At 51.0% G+C, this 25,253-nt stretch overlaps 1 protein-coding gene across 1 annotated transcript in view; it reads right to left on the reverse strand.

Moving 5' to 3' along the window:
- Positions 1–25,253, reverse strand: part of DDX42 (DEAD-box helicase 42) — a 90,105-nt gene that overhangs the window by 36,339 nt on the left and 28,513 nt on the right. The window contains exons 6-13 of the mRNA XM_075350322.1: positions 20,611–20,763; positions 20,431–20,535; positions 20,226–20,345; positions 19,968–20,144; positions 19,712–19,840; positions 3,515–3,614; positions 3,352–3,399; positions 2,057–2,154 (exon numbers count right to left, since the gene is read on the reverse strand). Of these exons, the coding sequence (XP_075206437.1) occupies positions 2,057–2,154; positions 3,352–3,399; positions 3,515–3,614; positions 19,712–19,840; positions 19,968–20,144; positions 20,226–20,345; positions 20,431–20,535; positions 20,611–20,763 (930 nt within the window). The remainder of the gene's footprint in view (positions 1–2,056; positions 2,155–3,351; positions 3,400–3,514; positions 3,615–19,711; positions 19,841–19,967; positions 20,145–20,225; positions 20,346–20,430; positions 20,536–20,610; positions 20,764–25,253) is intronic.

Raw genomic sequence — 25,253 nt, forward strand, 5'->3', positions numbered from 1 at the left:
GAACCGAAACTGGTGTTTCTCCTGCTGAGAAGCCAACTCCTCTATAGGTGGAGGCGGGGGAGATAGATCTAACACCTGGTTGATGGACGAGATAAGATCATTTACTAAGGCGTCCCCTTCAGGTGTATCAAGGTTGAGGGCAACGTCATGGTCAGAGCCCCGAGCTGCGACCTCCGCCTCGTCCTCCAGCGAGTCCTCCAGCCGGGAACCTGAGCAGCGTGATGAAGCGGATGATTCCAATCGGGCCCGCTTAGCTGGTCTGGGGCTGTGGACCGTGGAGGAGTCCTCCACGTGAAACCTAGAGCCCACCCCGGGAGCGCGCTGCGGCGTGGACCGAGAGGGACCTGGAGGCGCCGATCCAACAGTGTCCTGGGTCTGTGTAAGGACCGGTCTGGACTGCAAGGCTTCTAGCAGCTTGGCAGACCATTTGTCCATAGACTGAGCCATGGATTGTGAGAGTGACTCAAAGTGCTTCTCAGCAAACACTGCAAACTCTGTCCCTGCCGCCTGGACAGTGGTAGCATGGGGGTCTACCTGAGCCGAGGGGCCCACAAGTGGTCCCGGCTCCGGCTGAGTCAGTGTAACAGGGGTCGAGCATTGCTCACAGTGAGGGTAGGTGGAACCCGCAGGCAACATAGCCGCACAAGAGGTACAGGTCGCAAAGAAACCCTGTGCCTTAGCGCTCTTGCTCCTTGTGGACGACATGCTGTTGTGTCCCAGGAGAGTGATCACAGAGGGTATAAGGGAAGAGTATACAGCCCGGCCGAACAGAGATCTATCTATCTATCTATCTATCTATATATATATATATATATAAATAAAGATATATAATACGTATCTATTCAGGCAACCCAGGGGGACCAGCACCGGATGACCGGTGTGGCTTACCGACCGCTAAAAAGCGGCGTGTGTGTCCTCCAGATTCCCTGCTCCAGGTCTCCCAGCGGTGAAGAGCTCTTTCCTGATGATTTTTCAGCGCAGAATGTCTGAAAAAAATGGCTGCTGGAGCTCTCAGAGGGGGAGTGGAGCGGTGGGCGGCACCAGGAAAAAGTGCGGGAATCTGGGGTCCCTATTGTGATCAAAGAGAGGGGAGGAAGCATACAGGATGCTCCGGCCCTCACTGCCGACGTCAGGACGGCTGTCCCGCCCCTACCCTGACAGACAGGTCCGGGGGCGAGATTTTGCAAGTAGGCCGCAACTGAAGCCGGGGACTAAATTTATGACCGCGGCCGACAAGCAGGCGCGGTCGGCGCGGAAGTCCCCCGGCTTTCACGGATCAGCAGCCGCTGTGTGTCCCAGGCAGCGTCCGGTCGGCTGTCCCGCCCCTACCCTGACAGACAGGTCCGGGGGCGAGATTTTGCAAGTAGGCCGCAACTGAAGCCGGGGACTAAATTTATGACCGCGGCCGACAAACAGGCGCGGTCGGCGCGGAAGTCCCCCGGCTTTCACGGCCTAGCAGCCCTTGCAGCGTCCGGGTGCCAGGCGCTCCATGAACCGTCCCCATGGGGACACAGAGTACCTGACAGATGCAGGGCCCGGTCCCTGATAAAGAAAATACTCCGGTCCGGCAGATTCCACACTGGGGCTGCGGAGGGAGCACGGTCCCAGTACCTGGATGACCGCTCAGGATCCCACTTCTCCCAGAGCCCCCAAGGGATGGTGAAGGAAATACGACATGTGGCTCCAGCCTCTGTACCCGCAATGGGTACCTCAACCTTAACAGCACCGCCGACGTAGTGGGGTGAGAAGGGAGCATGCCGGGGGCCCCGTGGGAGCCCTCTTTTCTTCCAACCGATAACATCAGCAGCTGCTGCTGACTAAAATGGGAATGCATGAGTGGATGTGTGCCTCCTTCCACACAAAGCATAAAACTGAGGAGCCCGTGAGGCACGGGAGGGTGTATAGGCAGAGGGGAGGGGTTACACTTTTGAGTGTAATACTTTGTGTGGCCTCCGGAGGCAGAAGCTATACACCCCAATTGTCTGGGTCTCCCAATGGAGCGACAAAGAAATTAAAAATTATGTACAAGACTGAATAGTTAAAAACAAGTTCTCACCTCTCCAATATCACCCTGAACAACACGGATGGGATCGATCAGAATATCCCTGGCCAGTTTTTCAATCTTCTTTCGGAATGTGGCGCTGAAGAGCAAGGCTGGGTAGGAAAAGACATAGCAGATTAAGGCTATGTGCATAAGCTGAGTGCACCAAAGCTGCATCGTCTGGTAGAAAAATGCACCAAAAACGCTTGTTTTTCATAATAAAGTCAATGGGTGGAAGGGCTGAAAAAACACAGGCAAAAACGCACCAAGAATTGACATACTGGAGATTATTTTCTGCCCAAACAATTCAGAATTCACATTGACTGTACTGGCAGATGTGACAAATCTGCACTCAAAAAGGCAGTGTGAGCACACAAAAACGTGACTCTTGGCAGGAAAACCCCTGCATAAAATATGCTTTTTTTTTCCAACATTCATGTTACTAGGTGAAAAATGTTACAAAAGCACTGGCAGAATTGCCATGTTAAAGATTTGAAACTGTTTCAATTCTGCAAAGAAAAAAATAAATAAATAACCAAATGTGTGCATGAGATTGTAAAACTTGCATTCATTTTGCTGGGACAGTTAAAGGGAACCTGTCACCACTTTTTTGGACTATAAGCTGCGGCCACCACCACCGGGCTCTTATATACGGCATTCTAACATGCTGTATATAAGAGCCCAGGCCGCTGTGAGAACATAAAAAACACTTTATAATACTTGCCTAACGGTCGCGCTGCAGTGGATTTTAGTTATATGGGTGTCTCCGTTCTCCGCTGCGGACGCCTCCCCTTTCGGCCATCTTTGGCTTCTTTCTGAAGCCTGTTGGCATGACGTGGCTACGTCATACACACTCGCCAGTTCTGCGCAGGCGCACTACAATACTTTGATCTGCCCTGCTCTGGGCAGATCAAAGTGCGCCTGCTCAGGACCGGAATGCCGACGAGTGTGGATGACATCGGACCCGTCGTGTACCGCGGCTAGAGAGGCAGGAGAACAAAGATGGCCGAAAGAGGCGGCTCCGGACAACGGGCAGCGCGACCGTTAGGGAAGTATTATAAAGTGTTTTTTTATGTTGCCACAGCGGCTTGGGCTCTTATATACAGCATGTTAGAATGCTGTATATAAAAAAAAAAAAAAAGAGCCCGGTGGTGGTGGCTGCAACTTATAGTCCAAAAAAGTGGTGACAGGTTCCCTTTAACCGTGGCAAAGATGCACCGTGTGAACAAGCCTTAATAAAAGAGAAAATAAAAACTATGTACTATATAAATAGTATTTTATACAATCTACTGTCACCAACAATCACTCACTCTGTCGGTCTGGTCTCACGTGATTAGCGATAGATCGCACTTGGTATTCTGAAACCAGAAAGCACATTTTAGAAGGCTTGAAATTAAAACAAAAAAAAAAAAAACACACCAACTCACTAACATATAATTCTGACAGTAAACTAAAGCCAGTCTATGACCTTACCAAAACCCATGTCAAACATGCGGTCCGCTTCATCAAACACAAGGTACGTGACTCTTTGTAGGTTAGTTGCCTTTTTCTTCACATGGTCAATAAGACGTCCCTGTGAAATAATAATGTAATAGCCGCTTAGTGCAGTGTGCCCGGAAGCGCAAGCATCATGTGCATGCCTGAGCTCCTGTAAAGTCTCTCCTGAAGAGATTCTCCACAGCGATCCAGTGGATTTACAAATCTTTATTGTGGATTGAAGACTTCTTGGATAACGCCTGGGGCCTTTTGGGGGCATTGAAGACTTCTGTGTATTATACCATGCCTCAAAATAAAAAGGAATCAGGATCCCTCTCACAGCACAACTCTCCGGTAAGGCTACTTTCACACATCAGTTTTCTGTATTCAGGCACAGTCCTTTTTTTTCCTGATCCAACGGATCCTGAAAAAAAAGTGAAAACCGTATCCACCGGATCCGTTTTTTAACGGATCCGTTATGCCGGATCCGTTAAAAAACGGATCCGGTGGATACGGTTTGCATCCGTTTTTGCATCCTTTTCGTCCGTTTTTTGGCTGGATCCGTTTTGTTAATTACATTGGAGCATGCTCAGTTTAGAAAAACGGATCCGGCGGCCGCATCCGTTTTTTACCGCATTACGCCGGATCCGGCGTCCATAGGCTTCTATTGTAAAACACGACGTATCGCGCCGGATCCGGCGCGATGCGTTTTTTTTGCCGGACAAAAAAACGTTGCAAGCTACGTTGCCTCCGGCCGCCGCATTAACTAATTTTGCCGCATCCGGAAAAAAACGGATGCAACGCAAAGCCATCCGGTACAATCCGGTAACAATGCAAGTCTATGGGGAAAAAACGGATGCGGTACCGGATCCGTTTTACCCGTTTTTTTCCGGATTGAACCTGATGGCAAAAAACTGATGTGTGAAAGTAGCCTAAGACCACTGACTGATTCCAAGCTGAATTACTATTGTTCTAATTGGAAACAAACCCACACTCCCTCACTTCCAGGTGTAATACATAGAATAATCGCAAACAACAAGTTGGAATATACTTGTACCATTATAAAGAACACAATTGTAAACTAGGATCCAATATGATCCATTTGGAACTCGTTATATCTTTTCAGACAAGAGTCTCTTAAAAGAAAATAAAGAGACATCAACATTTCGACCAGTTTGGGCTTTATCAAGCATGAGCAGAGAAACAACCCTGTCTCAAGATCCAAAAGGGAAATGTATGAAAGGATAGGTACGAAAGAATGGGGCATCCCCATTTCGATCAGGATCCACCACCAGAGCAGAGAAATCAAAAGTTCTTAGTGCTGCGGCTCACTCGCCAAGTTAGTAACCAGAGGAAATTACATTTTGGTGGAGAAGGGCCACGGGACAACAGATATATAAGTTTCCACAGGGCGTTTGCTATTAGGCGGACCACCACCGCAATTGTGGACAGTGGGGGCTTCCCGAGTGACAATGTAGTTGAAGTTTTTAATTAACAATATTGTTTACTCCCGTGCTGGAGTCTGTGACATCTAGAGCCAGCGTTGGACAACAATGGCAGAGGAAGAGAGAAACAGGGGCTGAGTCAAAGAGCGTCTACACAAGCTCATGCGCGACTGGAGTAGAGAGGGAGGCTGACTGACTGAGGGCCATAGGCGGCATCGGGAAAGGCAGACAATAGGCCCGTGCATGTACAATTGGTTGGGGAGGCTGGGGGAATGCTTGGACCAAATGAGTAGGCTTCAACATAAACCGGGGACTAGATTTTTAGAGGCATTCATATCGATGTGGGTCCTGCAGTGGCACGGAAGGTCGAGAATCCCAGAAAAAGAGAATTTTGTTTACTTACCGTAAATTCTTTTTCTTATAGTTCCGTATTGGGAGACCCAGACCATGGGGTGTATAGCTTCTGCCTCCGGAGGACACACAAAGTACTACACTAAAAAGTGTAGCTCCTCCCTCTGAGCATATACACCCCCTGGATAACCAAATATAGCCAGTTTAGTGCAAAAGCTGAAGGAGAATAGCCACCCACAAGTAGAGATAGAGCAAGAACCGGAACAACCGGAGCCTCTGTCTACGACAACAGCCGGTGATAACACGCGGAACAAGAAACTGCCAACAGGCAACAGGGAGGGTGCTGGGTCTCCCATTACGGAACTATAAGAAAAAGAATTTACGGTAAGTAAACAAAATTCTCTTTTTTTTCTTCATCGTTCCTATGGGAGACCCAGACCATGGGACGTCTCAAAGCAGTCCATGGGTGGGAATAAACAGAAAACTGAGAAGTAGGCGGAGCTTAACTTCACAAGTGGGCGACAGCCGCCTGAAGGATGCGTCTGCCCAAGCTCGCATCTGCCGAAGCATGAGCATGCACTTGGTAGTGCTTCGAAAAGGTATGCAGGCTAGACCAAGTGGCAGCCTGACAGACTTGCTGAGCCGTAGCCTGGTGCCTGAAAGCCCAAGAGGCACCGACAGCTCTGGTCGAGTGTGCCTTGATCCCCGGCGGGAGAGGCACTTGAGTACACTGGTAGGCATCAGAAATGGCCGACCTAATCCAACGAGCCAGGGTCGGCTTAGAAGCCGAGAGGCCCTTACGCCGACCTGTGGTCAGCACAAAAAGAGAGGTGCACCGCCTAAGAACAGCGGTGCGAGACACATAGATCCGGAGCGCCCGCACCAGATCCAGAGTATGCAACGCCTTTTCAAAGCGATAAACAGGAGCCGGACAAAAGGAAGGCAGGGAAATGTCCTGGTTAAGGTGGAAAGGAGAAACCACCTTAGGGAGAAAGTCCGGAGACGGACGGAGAACCTCCTTGTCTTGATGAAAAACCAAAAAAGTGACTCCGAAGAGAGCGCAGCCAGATCAGAGACTCTCCTGAGGGAAGTTATGGCCACTAGAAAGACCACTTTCTGTGAAAGACGAGACAAAGAAACCTCCCTAAGAGGCTCGAAGGGGGGTTTCTGCAAAGCCGTGAGGACCAGATTAAGGTCCCAGGGATCCAAAGGCCACCGGTAAGGCGGTATGATGTGAGATGCACCTTGCATGAAGGTGCGCACCTGAGCCAGCCGGGCGATACGCCGCTGGAACAACACTGACAGGGCCGAGACCTGTCCCTTGAGGGAATTGAGGGATAGTCCTAGCTGCAGACCGGACTGTAGAAAGGACAGGAGGGTCGGCAAGGAAAAAGGCCAAGGAGCATGGCCGGAAGAGCGACACCAGGACAAGAAAATCCTCCAGGTCCTGTGATAAATTTTGGCCGAGGAAGACTTCCGAGCCCGAGTCACAGTGGAGATGACTTCAGGAGGAATGCCAGAAGTCGTCAAGATCCAGGACTCAAGAGCCACGCCGTCAATCTGAGAGCCGCAGAATTCTGGCGGAAAAACGGACCTTGTGAGAGAAGGTCTGGACGGTCCGGGAGATGCCACGGCACCTCTACGGACAGATGGAGCAGGTCTGGGTACCAAGCTCGCCTGGGCCGGTCTGGAGCAATGAGAATGACCCGATGGCCCTCCATTCTGATCTTGCGCAGGACTCTGGGCAAGAGAACTAGAGGGGGAAACACGTAAGACAGACGAAACTGGGACCAATCTTGAACCAGCGCGTCCGCTGCGAAGGCCTGAGGATCGTGTGAGCTAGCCACGTAGACCGGCACCTTGTTGTTGTGCCGGGATGCCATTAGATCCACTTACGGAGTGCCCCACTTGCGGCAGATCGACTGGAACACTGCCGGATGCAGAGCCCACTCGCCGCTGTCCACGGTTTGACGGCTGAGATAATCTGCCTCCCAGTTTTCAACACCTGGGATGTGGACTGCGGATATGGTGGACTTGGAGTCCTCCGTCCACTGAAGGATACGTTGAACTTCCAACATTGCCAGGCGGCTGCGTGTCCCGCCCTGGTGATTGATGTAGGCAACCGCTGTCGCGTTGTCTGACTGGACTCGAATGTGCTTGCCCGCCAACAGGTGGTGAAAGGCTAAGAGAGCTAAAAGCACAGCTCTGATTTCCAGCACATTGATCGAGAGGGCTGATTCGGACGGAGTCCAAGTGCCCTGCGCTCTGTGGTGGAGATATACTGCTCCCCAGCCGGAGAGACTGGCATCCGTGGTGAGGATCACCCAGGACGGGGCCAGGAAGGAGCGTCCCTGAGACAGAGAGAGGGGCCGAAGCCACCACTGAAGAGAGCTCCTGGTCTGTGACGACAGAGCCACTAACCTGTGCAAGGAGGAAGTCCGCTTGTCCCAACAGCGGAGAATGTCCAGCTGCAGAGGACGCAGGTGGTACTGGGCAAAGGGAACCGCTTCCATTGACGCCACCATCTGACCCAGCACCTGCATTAGGTGCCTGATGGAATGACGGCGGGGCCTCAGCAAAGAGCGCACCGCCAGATGGAGGGACTGCTGTTTGACTAAGGTCAACTTCACAAGTGCCGGCAGAGTCTCGAACTGCATCCCTAGGTACGTGAGTTTCTGGGTCGGAGTGGACTTGGGCAGATTGACAAGCCACCCGAACTGAACTAGAGTGGCGATAGTGAGCGAGACACTCCGCTGACAGTCTGCGCTGACTAGAAGGTCATCCAGGTAAGGAATCACCGCCAAGCCCTGGAGGTGCAGAACCGCAACCACTGCTGCCATGACCTTGGTGAATACTCGAGGGGCCGTGGCTAACCCGAAGGGGAGAGCCACGAATTGGAAATGTTCCTCTCCGATTGCAAAACGTAGCCAACGCTGGTGTGAAGCTGCAATTGGCACATGCAGATAGGCATCTCTGATGTCGATGGATGCTAGGAAATCTCCTTGGGTCATTGAGGCAATGACTGATCGCAGAGACTCCATGCGGAAATGCCGGACCTGAACATGCTTGTTGAGAAGCTTGAGATCCAGGATGTGCCGGAAGGAACCGTCCTTTTTGGGGACTAGGAAGAGATTGGAGTAGAAACCTCTGAACCGTTCCCGGGCGGGAACCGGTACAATTACTCCGTTGGCCTGCAAGGATGCCACGGCCTGAGAGAAGGCGGCGGCCTTGGAGCAGGGGGGAGTTGACAGAAAAAATCTGTTTGGCGGGCTGGAAGAGAATTCTATCCTGTAGCCGTGGGAGATGATATCCCGCACCCACTGATCGGAGACGTGTTGAAACCACACGTCGCCAAAGTGGGAGAGCCTGCCACCGACCAAGGACGTTGCTGGCGCGGCCAGATAGTCAAGAGGAGGCTGCCTTGGTGGCAGCAGCTCCTGCGGTCTTCTGGGGACGAGGCTTCGTGCGCCAGTTGGACTTTTGGTCCTTGGCTGAGTTAGTGGACGAGGCCGATGGCTTAGAGGACGACCAGTTGGAGGAACGAAAGGAACGAAACCTCGACTGGTTCCTGCCCTGGACAGGTTTCCTGGTTTTAGTTTGTGGCAAGGAAGTACTCTTCCCGCCAGTAGCTTCCTTAATAATCTCATCCAGCTGTTCACCGAACAGCCTGGACCCAGCAAATGGGAGCCCAGCAAGGTACTTCTTTGGAGAAGCGTCTGCCTTCCACTCGCGAAGCCACAAGATCCTGCGGATAGCGAGGGAATTAGCTGAAGCCACCGCAGTGCGGTGAGAAGCCTCCAGCATGGCAGACATGGCGTAGGATGAAAAGGCTGAAGCCTGGGAAGTTAAGGCAACCATTTTAGGCATAGAGTCCCTGGTGAGGGAATGCATCTCCTCTAGAGAAGCAGAGATGGCCTTGATAGCCCACACTGCTGCAAAAGATGGGGAGAACGAGGCCCCTGCCGCCTCATATACAGATTTGGCCAGAAGGTCAACCTGGCGGTCAGTGGAATCCTTAAGTGAGGTGCCATCAGCCACTGATACGACTGTCCGGGCTGAGAGTCTAGACACCGGAGGGTCTACCTTTGGTGAATGAGCCCACTCCTTGACCACCTCTGGTGGAAAGGGAAAATGGTCATCAGAACCACGCTTTGGGAAGCGTTTGTCAGGACAGGCCCTAGGCTTGGTCACAGTGTCCTGAAAACTGGAGTGGTTAAAGAACACACTCCTTGTTCTCTTAGGCGAGGTAAACCGGTGCTTTTCTGCCAGAGAGGGTTGCTCCTCTGATACTGGCGGATTGAGGTCCAGAACAGAATTAATGGACGCAATCAAATCACTAACATCTGCCCTCGGACAGATCAATGGGGCACATGGAGGTAGCGTCCGAGGCCCCAGTAAAGGCATCCTCCTCGTCCTGCGAGTCAGCACGTGAATCAGAGCCGCGGGACGAGGAAGGAGAGGGGACCCTGCGTCTCCTTTTAGGAGGACGGGGTCTGGGACCAGATGAAGAATCCTCTGTGAGCTCTGCAGAGCGAGCCCTAGCAGCAGAGGCGCCCTGAGAAGGGGGCTGATGCATGCTCAGCAGAGTACGGGACAACTCTCCCATGGAGTCGGCAAAAGACTGGGAGATAGACTTAGAGAAGGATTCTACCCAAGCCGGGGGTTCAGCCACCGGAGCCGGAGCAGCCGGAGGGACCACTGGGGAGACTCCAGGCTGAGGCACCACCATGTTAGAGCAGGCATCACAATGTGGATATGTGCTCGGTTCAGGCAGTACGAGCTTACATGCAGTGCATATTGAGTACAGCCTTGCAGCCTTGCTCCTAGTGTGAGACATGCTGCGGAAGTGGGGGCTCTGAGCCAGAATGACCCCCAGAGAGTGTATAAGCAGGTCCACAACCGGGGGTTGTGGCTTACCCGACCGTTTGTGTGCCCTCCAGATCCCACAGCCCGGACCCCCAGAGAGATGCTGCAGCCAGCGCCGATCGGTGTGAGAACGCTGATAAAATGGCGCCGGAGCGAGGAGAGGGGGCGGGGCCTACTCTAAGAGCGGGATCCAGAGGGCCAAGGAGAGATACAGGGGAGGGAATGTTGCCTCAGAGAGGAGTGTCCCTTCCCTGTACCGAACGGCCGCTGGGCGGAGCCGCACTGTCCCTCTGCATGACTGACATGCAGGGGCAGTGAAATCGAAACTAGGCCTCAGGCAAAGCCGGGGCCTAAATTTAACGATGCGGCCGGCGCGCAGGCACCATCGGCGCGGTTCTCATGTGAAAACCAGAGAACCGGCCGGAAATGTCACCAAAGTTACACAGCACACTCTCCCCAACAATAAAGTACAAGGGACCCCCCGAAATAACGTCTCAGATACTTAGCTTGTGAGACGCAGGGCCAGGTCCCTGAGGGATGAGTGCTATGTCCGGCAGGATCCTAATGGGCTGCGGATGGAGACCGGTCTCCTGCAAGGCAGTGAGAACCGTGCTGGCTCCCACTTCAAGCCAGAGCCCGAGGGATGGTGAAGGATCGCGGCATGTAAGGCTCCAGCCCTGAAATCAACCTTAACAACACCGCCGACACAGTGGGGTGAGAAGGGACATGCCGGGAGTCCAGGCTAGGACCTGCTTTTCTTCAAACTCTTTCCAAAAATCAAAAATCAGATGAGAATGCATGTGTGGATGTGCCTCCTGAACACAAAGCATTGAACTGGCTATATTTGGTTATCCAGGGGGTGTATATGCTCAGAGGGAGGAGCTACACTTTTTAGTGTAGTACTTTGTGTGTCCTCCGGAGGCAGAAGCTATACACCCCATGGTCTGGGTCAACCCATAGGAACGATGAAGAAAATGTAGAAATGCAGGGAAAGAAGGGAATTTTGTTTACTTACCGTAAATTCCTTTTCTTCTAGCTCCAATTGGGAGACCCAGACAATTGGGTGTATAGCTACTGCCTCCGGAGGCCGCACAAAGTACTACACTTAAAAGTGTAAGGCCCCTCCCCTTCTGGCTATACACCCCCCCGTGGGAGCACGGGTCCCTCAGTTTTAGTGCAAAAGCAAGAAGGAGGAAAGCCAATAACTGTTTCAAAAACAAATTCAATCCGATAGACAATATCGGAGAACAGAACTTCTCAACATGAACAACATGTGCACCCGAAAAACAAATACCCTAAGAAATACAGGGCGGGTGCTGGGTCTCCCAATTGGAGCTAGAAGAAAAGGAATTTACGGTAAGTAAACAAAATTCCCTTCTTCTTTTTCGCTCCTAATTGGGAGACCCAGACAATTGGGACGTCCAAAAGCAGTCCCTGGGTGGGTAAAAGAATACCTCGTGATAGGGCTGTCAAGCAGCCCTTTCTTACAGGTGGGCCACCGCCGCCTGAAGGACTTGTCTACCTAGGCTGGCATCCGCCGAAGCGTAGGTATGCACCTGATAATGCTTGGTAAAAGTGTGCAGACTCGACCAGGTAGCCGCCTGGCACACCTGCTGAGCCGTAGCCTGATGCCGTAATGCCCAGGACGCACCCACGGCTCTGGTAGAATGGGCCTTCAGCCCAGATGGAATCGGAAGCCCAGCAGAACGGTAGGTGTGAAGAATTGGTTCCTTGATCCACCGCGCAAGGGTGGATTTGGAAGCTTGCGACCCTTTATGCTGACCAGTGACCAGGATAAAGAGTGCATCCGAACGGCGCATAGGTGCCGTGCGGGAAATGTAGATCCTGAGTGCTCTCACCAGGTCCAACAGATGCAAACCCTTTTCAAATTGGTGAACTGGATGCGGACACAAAGATGGTAAAGTGATATCCTGATTGAGATGAAAGGAAGATACCACCTTGGGAAGAAACTCTGGAATTGGACGCAGAACTACCTTATCTTGGTGAAACACCAGGAAGGGAGATTTGCAAGATAACGCCGCCAGCTCTGACACTCTCCGAAGAGACGTGACCGCCACTAGAAAAGCCACTTTCTGTGAAAGCCGAGAAAAAGAAATCTCCTTCATAGGCTCGAAAGGCGGCTTCTGGAGAGCAATTAGAACCTTGTTCAGATCCCAGGGTTCCAATGGCCGCTTGTAAGGGGGAACGATATGACAAACCCCTTGCAGGAACGTGCGTACCTTAGGAAGTCGCGCTAGACGTTTCTGAAAAAATACGGATAGCGCGGAAACTTGACCTTTAAGGGAGCTAAGCGACAAACCTTTTTCCAACCCAGACTGCAGGAAGGAAAGAAAAAATAGGCAATGCAAATGGCCAGGGAGAAACTCCCTGGGCAGAGCACCAAGATAGGAATATCTTCCACGTCCTGTGGTAGATCTTGGCGGAGGATGGTTTCCTAGCCTGTCTCATGGTGGCAACAACTTCATGAGATAAACCTGAGGTCCCTAGGATCCAGGACTCAATGGCCACACTGTCAGGTTCAGGGCCGCAGAATTCAGATGGAAAAACGGCCCTTGAGACAGCAAGTCTGGACGGTCTGGTAGCGCCCACGGTTGGCCTACCGTGAGATGCCACAGATCCGGGTACCACGACCTCCTTGGCCAGTCTGGAGCGACGAGAATGGCGCGGCGGCAGTCGGACCTGATTTTGCGGAGCACTCTGGGCAACAATGCCAGAGGTGGGAACACATAAGGTAGCTGGAACTGCGACCAATCTTGAACTAAGGCGTCTGCCGCCAGAGCTCGGTGATCGTGAGACCGTGCCATGAAAACCGGGACCTTGTTGTTGTGCCGTGACGCCATCAGGTCGACGTCCGGCATCCCCCAGCGGCGACAGATCTCCTGAAACACGTCCGGGTGGAGGGACCATTCTCCTGCGTCCATGCCCTGGCGACTTAGAAAGTCTGCTTCCCAGTTTTCCACGCCTGGGATGTGAACTGCGGATATGGTGGATGCTGTGTCTTCCACCCACGTCAGAATCCGCCGGACTTCCTGGAAGGCTTGCCGACTGCGTGTTCCCCCTTGGTGGTTGATGTACGCCACCGCTGTGGAATTGTCCGACTGAATCCGGATCTGCTTGCCTTCCAGCCACTGTTGGAAGGCTCGCAGGGCAAGATAGACTGCTCTGATTTCCAGAACATTGATCTGAAGGGTGGACTCTTTCTGAGTCCACGTACCCTGAGCCCTGTGGTGAAGAAACACTGCTCCCCACCCTGATAGGCTCGCATCTGTCGTGACCACCGCCCAGGATGGGGGTAGAAACGACCTTCCTTTTGACAACGAGGTGGGAAGAAGCCACCACCGGAGAGAGTCCTTGGCTGTCTGAGAGAGGGAGACATCCCTGTCGAGGGACGTCGACTTCCCGTCCCATTGGCGGAGAATGTCCCATTGTAGAGGGCGCAGATGAAACTGCGCGAAAGGGACTGCTTCCATTGCTGCCACCATTTTCCCTAGGAAATGCATGAGGCGCCTCAAGGAGTGCGACTGGCTCTGAAGAAGAGATTGCACCCCTGTCTGCAGCGAGCACTGCTTGTCCAGTGGAAGTTTCACTATCGCTGAGAGAGTATGAAACTCCATGCCAAGATATGTTAGTGATTGGGTCGGGGTTAGATTTGACTTTGAAAAGTTGACAATCCACCCGAACCTCTGGAGAGTCTTCAGTGCCACGTTCAGACTGTGTTGGCATGCCTCTTGAGAGGGTGCCTTTATCAGCAGATCGTCCAGATACGGGATCACAGAGTGACCCTGTGAGTGCAGGACTGCTACTACTGCTGCCATGACCTTGGTGAAGACCCGAGGGGCTGTTGCCAGCCCGAAAGGAAGCGCTACGAACTGCAGGTGTTCGCTTCCTATAACGAAGCGTAGAAAACGCTGATGCTCTGGTGCAATCGGTACGTGGAGATAAGCATCTTTGATGTCTATTGATGCTAGGAAATCTCCTTGAGACATTGAGGCGATGACGGAGCGGAGAGATTCCATCCGGAATCTCCTGGTTTTTACGTGTTTGTTGAGCAACTTTAGATCCAGGACGGGACGAAACGACCCGTCCTTCTTTGGCACCACAAACAAATTGGAGTAAAAACCGTGACCTTGTTCCTGAAGAGGAACGGAAGTCACCACTCCTTCCGCCTGTAGAGCGGCCACCGCCTGCAGCAGAGCATCGGCCCGGTCGGGCGGTGGAGACGTTCTGACGAAACGAGTTGGAGGACGAGAGCTGAACTCTATCCTGTACCCGTGAGACAGAATGTCCCTCACCCAACGGTCTTTGACCTGTGATAGCCAAATGTCGCCAAAGCGGGAGAGCCTGCCACCGACCGAGGATGCGGAAAGAGGAGACTGAGAGTCATGAGGAAGCCGTCTTGGTAACGGTTCTTCCTGCTGTCTTTTTTGGGCGTGATTGAGTCCGCCAAGAATCTGAGCCTCTCTGATCCTTTTGAGTCCTCTTGGACGAGGAGAATTGGGACCTGCCTGAGCCTCGAAAGGACCGAAAACCAGACTGACCCCTCCTTTGTTGGGGTTTGTTTTGTCTGTGTTGAGGTAAGGATGAATCCTTACCCTTGGAGTGTTTAATGATTTCATCCAAACGCTCACCAAACAATCGGTCACGAGAAAAAGGCAAACTGGTTAAGCACTTCTTGGAAGCAGAATCTGCCTTCCATTCTCTCAACCATAGGGCTCTGCGTAAAACCACGGAGTTGGCTGACGCCACCGCCGTACGGCTCGTAGAGTCTAGGACAGCATTAATCGCGTAAGACGCGAATGCAGACATTTGAGAGGTCAATGGTGCCACCTGCGGAGCAGATGTACGTGTGACTGAGTCGACTTGCGTAAGCCCAGCTGAAATAGCTTGGAGTGCCCATACGGCTGCGAATGCTGGCGCCAACGACGCTCCAAAAGCTTCATAGATGGATTTCAACCAGAGCTCCATCTGTCTATCAGTGGCATCTTTAAGTGCCGCTCCATCTTCTACTGCAACTAAGGATCTAGCTGCAAGCCTGGAGATTGGAGGATCCACCTTGGGACACTGGGTCCAGCCCTTGACCACGTCAGGGGGGAAAGGATAGCGTGTATCTTTAAGCCGTTTGGAAAACCGCTTATCAGGATAAGCGTGGGGTTTCTGGATTGCGTCTCTAAAGTCAGCGTGGTCCAGAAAAGAGCTTAATTTACGCTTGGGATATCTGAAATGGAATTTCTCATGCTGTGAAGCTGACTCCTCCGCAGGAGGAGCTGGCGGAGAAATATCTAACATCTTATTGATGGACGCTATAAGATCATTCACTATGGCGTCACCATCCGGTGTATCCAGATTGAGAGCGGTCCCAGGATCAGAATCCTGGTCAGTTACATCCGCCTCATCACCCATAGATTCATCCCGCTGGGATCCTGACCAGTGAGATGAAGTTGAGGGCCCCTCATAGCGAGCCCGTTTAGGTTGTCTGGGACTGTCGTCCGAGTCAGAATCGTCACCCTGGGGTGCGTGTGACACCCCCGGAGCACGGAAGTGTTCCAGCTGAGGGGGACCAGGGAGCAATGATTCAACAGTGTCCGTGGTCTGAGTTACTGGTCTAGACTGCAATGTTTCAAGAATTTTAGACATAGTCATAGACAATCTGTCAGCAAAAGCTGCAAACTCCGTTCCTGTCACCTGGACAGCATTCACAGGTGGTACACCCTGGGTCACGTCTAGCAGAAGCCCCGGCTGTGCAAGTGTCACAGGGGCCGAGCACTGCACACAATGGGGGTCAGTGGAACCTGCCAGTAGAGCAGCCCCACATGCGGTACAGGCAGCATATAACGTCTGTGCCTTGGCACCCTTGCGTTTTGCGGACGACATGCTGTTGCCTCCTTGTAATCTAGGAGGGTATATAGCCGAGAACACCAGCGACCGTACAGTGTCAGTATTTGCAAACACAAAATACCAGGTACACAAACGGCACAAGTGGGGGTGAGCCCTTGAGGGCTGCTTACCGCCCGCTGAACAGCGGGTATGAGGCCGTAGAATCCCGTGTCTGGGTCTCCCCGTCTCCCCTCTGCAGCTCAGCGTGCCGGCAGGAATGGCTGCCGGCGTCCTGTGAAGAGGGGCGGACTGTGGGCGTGCCACAGACAAAAGTGCGGGAAACTGCGTCCCCCTGTGCCTAGTGTGAGGGCTGGAGTATGTAAAAAAGACTCCAGCCCTCAGCGCTGATGGTCTGTACAGCGTCCCGCCCTCCTCCTGACTGGCAGGTGCGGAGGCGGGAACGAAACGAACTAGGCCGCAAAAGCCGGGGACTGTAGTAATAAGCGCGGCCGTGATATATGCATGGCCAGCGCGGAAGTCCCCGGCGCACCACAAGTCCCAGCCGTGTCGCAGTGCGACTGACCCCAGCGGCCGGCGCGACCGTTCGCCCTGGTCTACCCACTCAGCCGAGCTGTAGTGAGGAAATGGCACAAGCGCAGCAGCGCTGATGTCCCCGGCGCACTAACACACCCAGCAATGCTGCGGTGTGCGCGCGTATGCACGGGGACACAGAGCACCTTGACGGAGCAGGGCCATGTCCCTGACGATACTCAGCTCCATATCCAGCGGCTTCTCCAGGGGCTGCGGATGGAGCACGGTCTCAGTGCCTGGAGACCGGTAAAGTCCCACTTCACCCAGAGCCCTAATGGGGATGAGAAAGGAATCAGCATGTGGGCTCCAGCCTCCGTACCCACAATGGGTACCTCAACCTTAACAAACACCGCCGACAGAAAGTGGGGTGAGAAGGGAGCATGCTGGGGGCCCTCGTATGGGCCCTCTTTTCTTCCATCCGACATAGTCAGCAGCTGCTGCTGACTAAACAGTGGAGCTATGCGTGCGTGTCTGACCTCCTTCGCACAAAGCAAAAAACTGAGGGACCCGTGCTCCCACGGGGGGGTGTATAGCCAGAAGGGGAGGGGCCTTACACTTTTAAGTGTAGTACTTTGTGCGGCCTCCGGAGGCAGTAGCTATACACCCAATTGTCTGGGTCTCCCAATTAGGAGCGAAAAAGAAATTAACATTCCCATAAGGGGATGCTCAGCTCTCGGCTATTTTTTTTTTTTTTTAAGTAAAGCTCACACTGAATGATGAGGGATGTGGGACTCAGAAGCCCAATACATGTCTTGAAGAACCCAGAATCTTGGCAGAATGAAGGTGAAAAACCTGTCATCAGATGTCCAGAGCACTGCTTGTCGGGTGGCTGGTAGATACCGGTTCAGTCTTTACTCCCTGCACCAATGGCAAGTGGGCAGGGGTACTGTGGCAAGGCCAGATCCACCAGGAAACACAACTGTCTTCCTCCTGGCAATGTCTCGATGGATGGGCGGGCTGGAGGAGTGGTGTCTCACAGACACTCTTGATGTTCCAGTGGAGGAGAGTGTATGTGTGTGGGAAAGGAGGGGGGGGGCTGCCGGACAGACCAGAGAACACTGTTCTCTGGGTCTCTATGTGGGATGACAGAGTGAGCGATTACACTCTGTTGCCAGATCACAATCTGTATCTGAAAAAAAAGGGAGATCATTAATAAAAAAAACCCCAAAAACAAATGTAAGGTAGAAACAGCCCCCTGTGTATGTCTCCTACAGTCACTAAGCTAAAACTGATCTGCTTGGCTCTGGTTGGTGGGAGTATCCTACAGAGGAGGCGCTAACTATATTTGCATAGCGTCAGCAGCATACACTTAAGGCTTCCTTTAGGCTCTGTGCGCACTGGGAAATGAAATTTCCTTGAGAGAATTCCGCATGCTCTCAAAGATTACCGCACCCGTGGTAAAAAACCGCGGGAAACCGCACCCGAAAACCGCATGCGGTTTGCCGCGGTTTTACCGCGGTATTATTCGCGGTATTGCCGCGGTTTTGCCGCGTGCGGGTTGGGATGTGCTTTATTGCATTCAATGCAATAAAGCACATTGAAGAAAAAAAAAAAATACATTTAATTCTGATAGTAGGTAGACAGATAGATAGAGGGATAGATAGAGGGATAGATAGATGACAGATCGCTGCATTTCCCACGGTCGGCAGTGAGTTCACATTACCGGCCGTGGGAAATGACCGGTAATTACCTCTGCTGTCTGCTGCATTCAGCCTGTGTCTGTGACAGTCGCGGCTGGATGGAAGCAGTGCAGGACGCAGGAGCCGGAGCTGTGTGGATTACGCCGGAGCTTTGTTTGGGGGGGGTTAATAAAATGGTGAACGAGGCTTGTTTGTTTTATTTAAAATAAAGGATTTTTCGGTGTCTGTGTTTTTTCACTTTACTTACGGGTTGATCATGTCAGCTGTCACATAGACGCTGCCATGATCAAGCCTGGGGTTAATGGCGGTGGTCCCCCATCAACATTAACCCCTTGTATTACCTTGCCACCACTGCTACACGGTGGCAAGAAGAGCCGAGGACACGCCGGTGCTGTCGCATATATGTATGCGACAGTGCCGGGGCAGCTGCGGCTGATATTCTCGGCTGCCGGAGGGGGAGTGAGGCGGGGGACATTACCCCTGCCCCTCTCCCTCCCCAGCCTGAGGATACCAGCCGCCGCTGTGTGCTTACCTCGGCTGGACGGTAAATATGCAGCGGAGCCCACGTTCTTTTTTTCCTAGATTTCCGTTTTCTTTCTATGTGTGTTCTATGTGTCTGTGTCTATGTGTTCTGTGTCTGTGATGTGTCTGTGTGTGTGATCTGTGTGTGTTTACTCTCTGCACGGCTTCCTCTTCCTGTAATGACATCACTTCCCTGCAAAACCGCAAGCAAGTGATGTACATTACCGGAGGTAAACCGCGAAATGCCGCAGGGAATAACGCAGGAAAACGCAGTGAACCGCACAGAATTTGCTGCCTGCGTTATTCCCTGCGGGATTTCATGATTAACATTGAGTCAATGGAGTGAAATCCCGCAGCAATGTGCGGAAAAGAAGTGACATGCACTTTTTTTTGCTGCGGGATTCCCGCAGCAAAACATGCAGCTGTCAAATTCCGCCCAGTGCGCACAGGATTTTTTTTCTCCATAGGATTTGCTGGTGATTCACTGCAGAGATGTTATGAACATTTTCTGCAGCGAAACATGCAGCAAATCCGCGAAAAATCCGCGGCAAAATCCGGTAAGTGCGCACATAGCCTTAGTCCCCCAATGAAGCAATAGAGAAGGTAATGTTGGTGGCTAGAAAGAAACCGATGCCAACATGGTGCACTGTGATGCACCCGGCTAACAATAACAAGGGAGAAGAGCGTGACCGGCAACCTTCAAATGGCTGTATGAATTTGTCATACAAGTTTGACAAATAATTTTATGCAAAAAAAATAAAAATCTGAATCCAAAAGAAGAGTTTTTCCGCAAACATGATCTAAATCTACTTTTTCTTTTCGCAAGCTCTCATGTTGCTCTTGCATTTGCATTGCTGGCAACTACAGCTTTGTGAACAGAGTCCTAGCCATCACGTTTGCCTGCTTGATGGTTACACTAGGCGATAACCAACAAAGTAACTCACCGGTGTACAAACCACTATTTCTGCTCCTTCTTGCAGGGCTTTTGCCTGTTCCCACATACTGCCTCCTCCATATACAGCCACAGAGCGTAGATTGTAGGCTTTGCCAAACCGCTTACACTCATTGTGAATCTATCAAACGAGAACCTCCATCAGCAATACACACAGCACAGATATTTCTGGAATCATCAAGGAGTTAAAGATTGGATGAAAGTATCATCATCTATGAACAATAGTACTCAGTGGGACTAGGCAGTACCTGCTGGCACAACTCTCGTGTGGGACACACTATGACAGCAATGGGCCCGTCTCCTGGCTGCAGCTCCTTCTGATCCATAATATGTACTAATATAGGCCAGATAAATGCTGCCGTCTTACCACTTCCAGTTTTTGCAATGCCAATCATGTCCCGTCCACTAAGTGCCACTGGAACACCCTGGAGAAAGGAGCAGGACAGGGTTAGGTGACAGTCGAGGCCATACAGAATATGGGATGCTTGCTGTGGCATGGGCTTTACCTGGCACTGGATAGGTGTGGGCTGGGTGTATTCAGACTTCCGAATCTGGTGCATAAGCTGTTCATCAAATCCAAAGTGAGCAAAGCTGCTGGCAGGACGCGGTGGGGCTGCTCCCGAAACCTGCATTTAGTACATACATATACGCTTCAGATCTTGATAAAATATTCTGGTAAGTATTCACAAGACAGCCTAGTTATTGACTCACCCGTAGGTTTAGCTTATGTCTCAGCTCCACAATCTGCTGAGGAGTCAGAGACGTGATTTCCTCATGTTCTTCATAGAAGTTCTTCTCAAAAGGAGCATACTCGATCTGAAAAATAATCACAGCTTATAAAATGAACGTTAGTGGGAGAGGTATCCAATTCTACAGGAATCCCACCCTTACCTCTGTATGGTCTATTGGAGGCAGAGGATCAATAATGCGTTTGGTGGTAGAGGCGATAGGGTTCCCATCACTGTCATACTCCAGGTTGTCTTCTTCCTCCTCAGGTTGGAGTCCAGCTGTTGGGTTCTCTGCAATGTACCGGAAATAGGCTTCCTATAGGAAAGAGGGAGACTCAGAAGACAAAACGAAACATTCTGTTTATGGAAAAAGCTCATTCAAAGGTCTGTGAAGGGGAGAAAGTAACCTAGTGGAATCTTATGTCAGTCAATTAGGTTATTGTACAGATTGTTCAAGGGATTCGGTCATTAGGTTTTTGACACCAGCGTGATGTAGAGACAGAGAGCCTGATTCTAGGAATGTGTCACTCACTGGGTTGCTTGCTGTAGTTTTGATAAAGATCACTATTTATAAGCAGGAGGTTATCACCAGAGAACTAGTAAAGCTGCCGCTAGGCAGTCCTCCATATTCATGAGCTCTGTATAACACCGCCACCAACACTGATTAGCAACTATATGTGTACACTGTACATGGGAAGTGGTGTGGGCGGAGTTATACGAGCTCAGCATTCAGAGAACTGATAAAATCTCTGCTTTTCTCTGCTGCAGATCTATCAAAATGAAAGCAAGCAGCCCAGTAAGTAATACATTGCTGGAATCAGGCTCCCTGCCCCTAAATCATGCTACTCTCAGATGGAGTAGTAAAGACCTGGTGACAGATGCCCTTTAATACAGTACTTATGGAGGTCTATGGCCCCAGCACGGCTTATATTAAAGACCACAGTGCAATACAAAGGCTGTGTGTATAAAGCTTTAAAGTGAACCTGACAGCTGATACATGGTGCCTGATCTTCATGGTTTCAGAGAAAAACACGTATAGCTACCAGGGACTGAGCTGCATAAGAGACTAGTCTGAGACGTTGGTCCAAAGCAGCTTCTTCCTGCCAGCTTCCAGTGACTCATTAATCTCTATATACAGATATGAAGAAAGTTTTTCGCTTCAAGGCAGCAGGTTGGGAGAAGCTGCCAGGGACTGGCTTGTCCAACTAGTCTCCCTATCAGCTCAGGCCCATTGTATAGGGAACTATGGTGTTCTCTAATATGCTGCAGTTTTTCCAGAGATAAACCTATATGGCTGTAATAAACGAAGCCAGCAGCTGATGCATGTAGATCAGACAACATGTTTCACCTTTCAGGTTCACTTTAAAAGGCTACGGGTCTGACTGCTGGGACGTCTGTTGATGCCAAAAATACAGCTCTGCAGTCCCATCTGATATGGAGCTGGAGCGAATTTCTTGTTTTATCCAGGAACAAAAGAAAAGAAAAAAGTCCTTGTTTTGTTCAAAAACAACGCAGATTCATCCATGAAACTTCAGGTCAACCCTATTAAAATGAACGGTACAGTGGAACCTAGGTTTACAAGTAACCCGGTGTGCGAGCATTTCGCTATACGAGCAAAGCTTGCTGTAAATTAGTAACTCCGTTTATGAGCAAGCTTTGCTGTCCGAGCAAATACTCACCGCACACACTTCCGGTTCTGTACTTTCACCGCGCTCTGACCCGCTTTTCCAGTCTACACAAAAACATGTTATGCTCACCTTACCCTCTGTTCCCTCGGCGGCCTCCTGATTTTTGTAGTCCGCAGGTATGTGTATTCGGTAACCATCGCGACGATACAGGAGCTTACACTGTCAGCGCTTCTCAAAGGCAGCCAATCAGAGGCAAGCGGCTCCTGTGTATGACGTCTGCTGTTGAAGCGCTGAGAACGGAAGCTCCCGCATCGGTCGCGATGGTTACCGGATACACATACCTGCGGACTACAAGAACCAGGGAAGAGGTGGCTGAGGAAACGGAGGGTAAGGTGAGCATTATATATATATATATATATATATATATATATATATATATATATATATATATATATATATATATATATATATATATATATATATATATATATATATATATATATATATATATATATATATATATATATATATATATATATTACACACACAATAAGGGACCAGGAGGGGACATTGCACAAGTTGTGAAACGAATTGTCCAAGTCTCAATTATTTCCTATAGGAAATTTTGCTTTGCTAGACGAGTAACTTTGTTTACAAGCACAGTCCCAGAATGGATTATTCTCGTAAACCAAGGTTCCACTGTATTTGCAACACAGGCCTCGCACAAAAGGGAAAAAAAATGCCCAATCCCATTTTAGAATCCTAGACTACTTTTTTTTTTTTTTACATATGGAAATAGTGGTGTGGCTGTATAGATACTTGGTTACAAATATAATTGATCACTTTAGTATTGAGATGCATTGTGCCAATCATGAGAAGAAGGGAATTTTGTTTACTTACCGTAAATTCCTTTTCTTCTAGCTCCAATTGGGAGACCCAGACAATTGGGTGTATAGCTATTGCCTCTGGAGGCCACACAAAGTATTACACTTAAAAGTGTAAGGCCCCTCCCCTTCTGGCTATACACCCCCAGTGGGATCACTGGCTCACCAGTTTTAGTGCCAAAGCAAGAAGGAGGAAAGCCAATAACTGGTTTAAAGACCAATTCAATCCGAGGAAACATCGGAGAACTGAACCATACCACATGAACAACATGTGTACCCGAAAAAACAGAAAAACCCAGAAAAAACAGGGCGGGTGCTGGGTCTCCCAATTGGAGCTAGAAGAAAAGGAATTTACGGTAAGTAAACAAAATTCCCTTCTTCTTTGTCGCTCCATTGGGAGACCCAGACAATTGGGATGTCCAAAAGCAATCCCTGGGTGGGTAAAAGAATACCTCATGATAGGGCCGTCAAACGGCCCTCTCCTACAGGTGGCCAACCGCCGCCTGAATGACTTATCTACCTAGGCTGGCGTCTGCCGAAGCGTAGGTATGCATCTGATAATGCTTGGTAAAAGTAAGTAGACTCGACCAGGTGGGTGCTTGACACACCTGCTGAGCCGTAGCCTGGTGCCGTAATGCCCAGGATGCACCCACGGCTCTGGTAGAATGGGCCTTCGGCCGTGAGAGGACCAGAAGCCCAGTAGAACTGTAGGTTTTAAGAATTGGTTCCTCGATCCCCCGAGCAAGGGTGGATTTGGAAGCTTGCGACTGTTTACGCCGACCAGCGACAAGGACAAAGAGTGCATCCGGGTGGCGCAGGAGCGCCATGCGGGAAGTAGAACCTGAGTGCTCTCACCAGAACCAACAGATGCAAATCTTTCTGAAATTGATGGACTGGACGAGGACACAAAGAAGGTGAGGTGATATCCTGATTGATATGAAAATGGGATACCACCTTAGGGAGAAATTCCGGAACCGGACGCAGAACTACCCTGTCCTGGTGAAGGACCAGGAAGGGAGTTTGTATGAGAGCGTTGCTAGCTCGGAAACTCTCCTAAGAGACGAGACCGTTACTAGAAGGCCACTTCCCGTGAAAAACGGGAAGGGAGACATCCTTCAAAGGCTCGAAAGACGGCATCTGGAGAGCAATTAGAACCTTGTTCAGATCTCAGGGCTCTAACGGCCGCTTGTACGGAGTGCTGAGAAGACAAACTCCCCGTAGGAACGTGCGTACCTGAGGAAGTCGTCGTTTCTGAAAAAATACAGATAGCGCTGAGACTTGTCCCTAAAGGGAACTGAGCGACAACCCATTTTCCTACCTAGATTGCAGGAAGGAAGGAAACATAGACGATGCAACCGGCCAGGGAGAAACACCCTGCGCCGAGCACCGAGATAAGAACATCTTCCACGTCCTGTGGTCAATCTTGGCGGACGTTGGTATGCTAGCCTGTCTCATGGTGGCAACCACGTCCTGAGGTAATCCTGACAACACTAGGTTCCAGGACTCAATGCCACACCATCCGGTTGAGGGCCGTAGAATTCAAATGGAAGAATGGCCCTTGAGACAGCCAGTCTGATTGGTCTGGTAGTGCCCCCGGTTAGCCTACCGTGAGGCACCACAGAACCGAGTACCACAACATCCTCGGCCAATTTGTAGCGACGAGGATGGCGCGGCCGCAGTCGGTCTTGATCTAGCGCAGTACTCTGGGCAACAATGCCAGAGGTGGCACCTAAGGTAGCTGGAACTGCGACCAATGCTGAACTAAGGCGTTTGCCGCCAGAGCTCGATGATTGTGAAACCGTGCCATGAAGCTGGCACATTGTTGTTGTGCCGTGACGCCATTAGATCGACGTCCGGCCTCTGTCAGCGGCGCCAGATCTCCTGAAACCCGTCCGGGTGAGGAGACCATACTCTTTCGGCCACACCTCAGCGACTTAGGAAGTCAGCTTCCTAGTTTCCACACTTGGGATGTGAATTGTGGATATGGTGGATGCCGTGTCTTCCACCCACATCAGAACCTGCCGGACTTCCTGGAAGGCTGGCCGGTTGCGCGTTCTTCCTTGGTGGTTGATGTATGCCACCGCTGTGGAGCTGTCCGACTGAAGTCGGATATGCTTGCTTTCCAGCCGCTGTTGGAAGGTTTGTAGGGCAAGATACACTGCTCTGTGTTCAAGAACATTGATCTGAAGGGTGGACTCTTGCTGAGTCCACGTACCCTGAGCGCTGTAGTGGAGGAAAACTGCTCCCCACCCTGATAGGCTCGCGTCTGTCGTAACTATCGCCCAGGATGGGGA

This window comes from Anomaloglossus baeobatrachus, chromosome 5 (genome assembly GCF_048569485.1).
Source record: "Anomaloglossus baeobatrachus isolate aAnoBae1 chromosome 5, aAnoBae1.hap1, whole genome shotgun sequence".
Lineage (NCBI taxonomy): Eukaryota > Metazoa > Chordata > Amphibia > Anura > Aromobatidae > Anomaloglossus > Anomaloglossus baeobatrachus.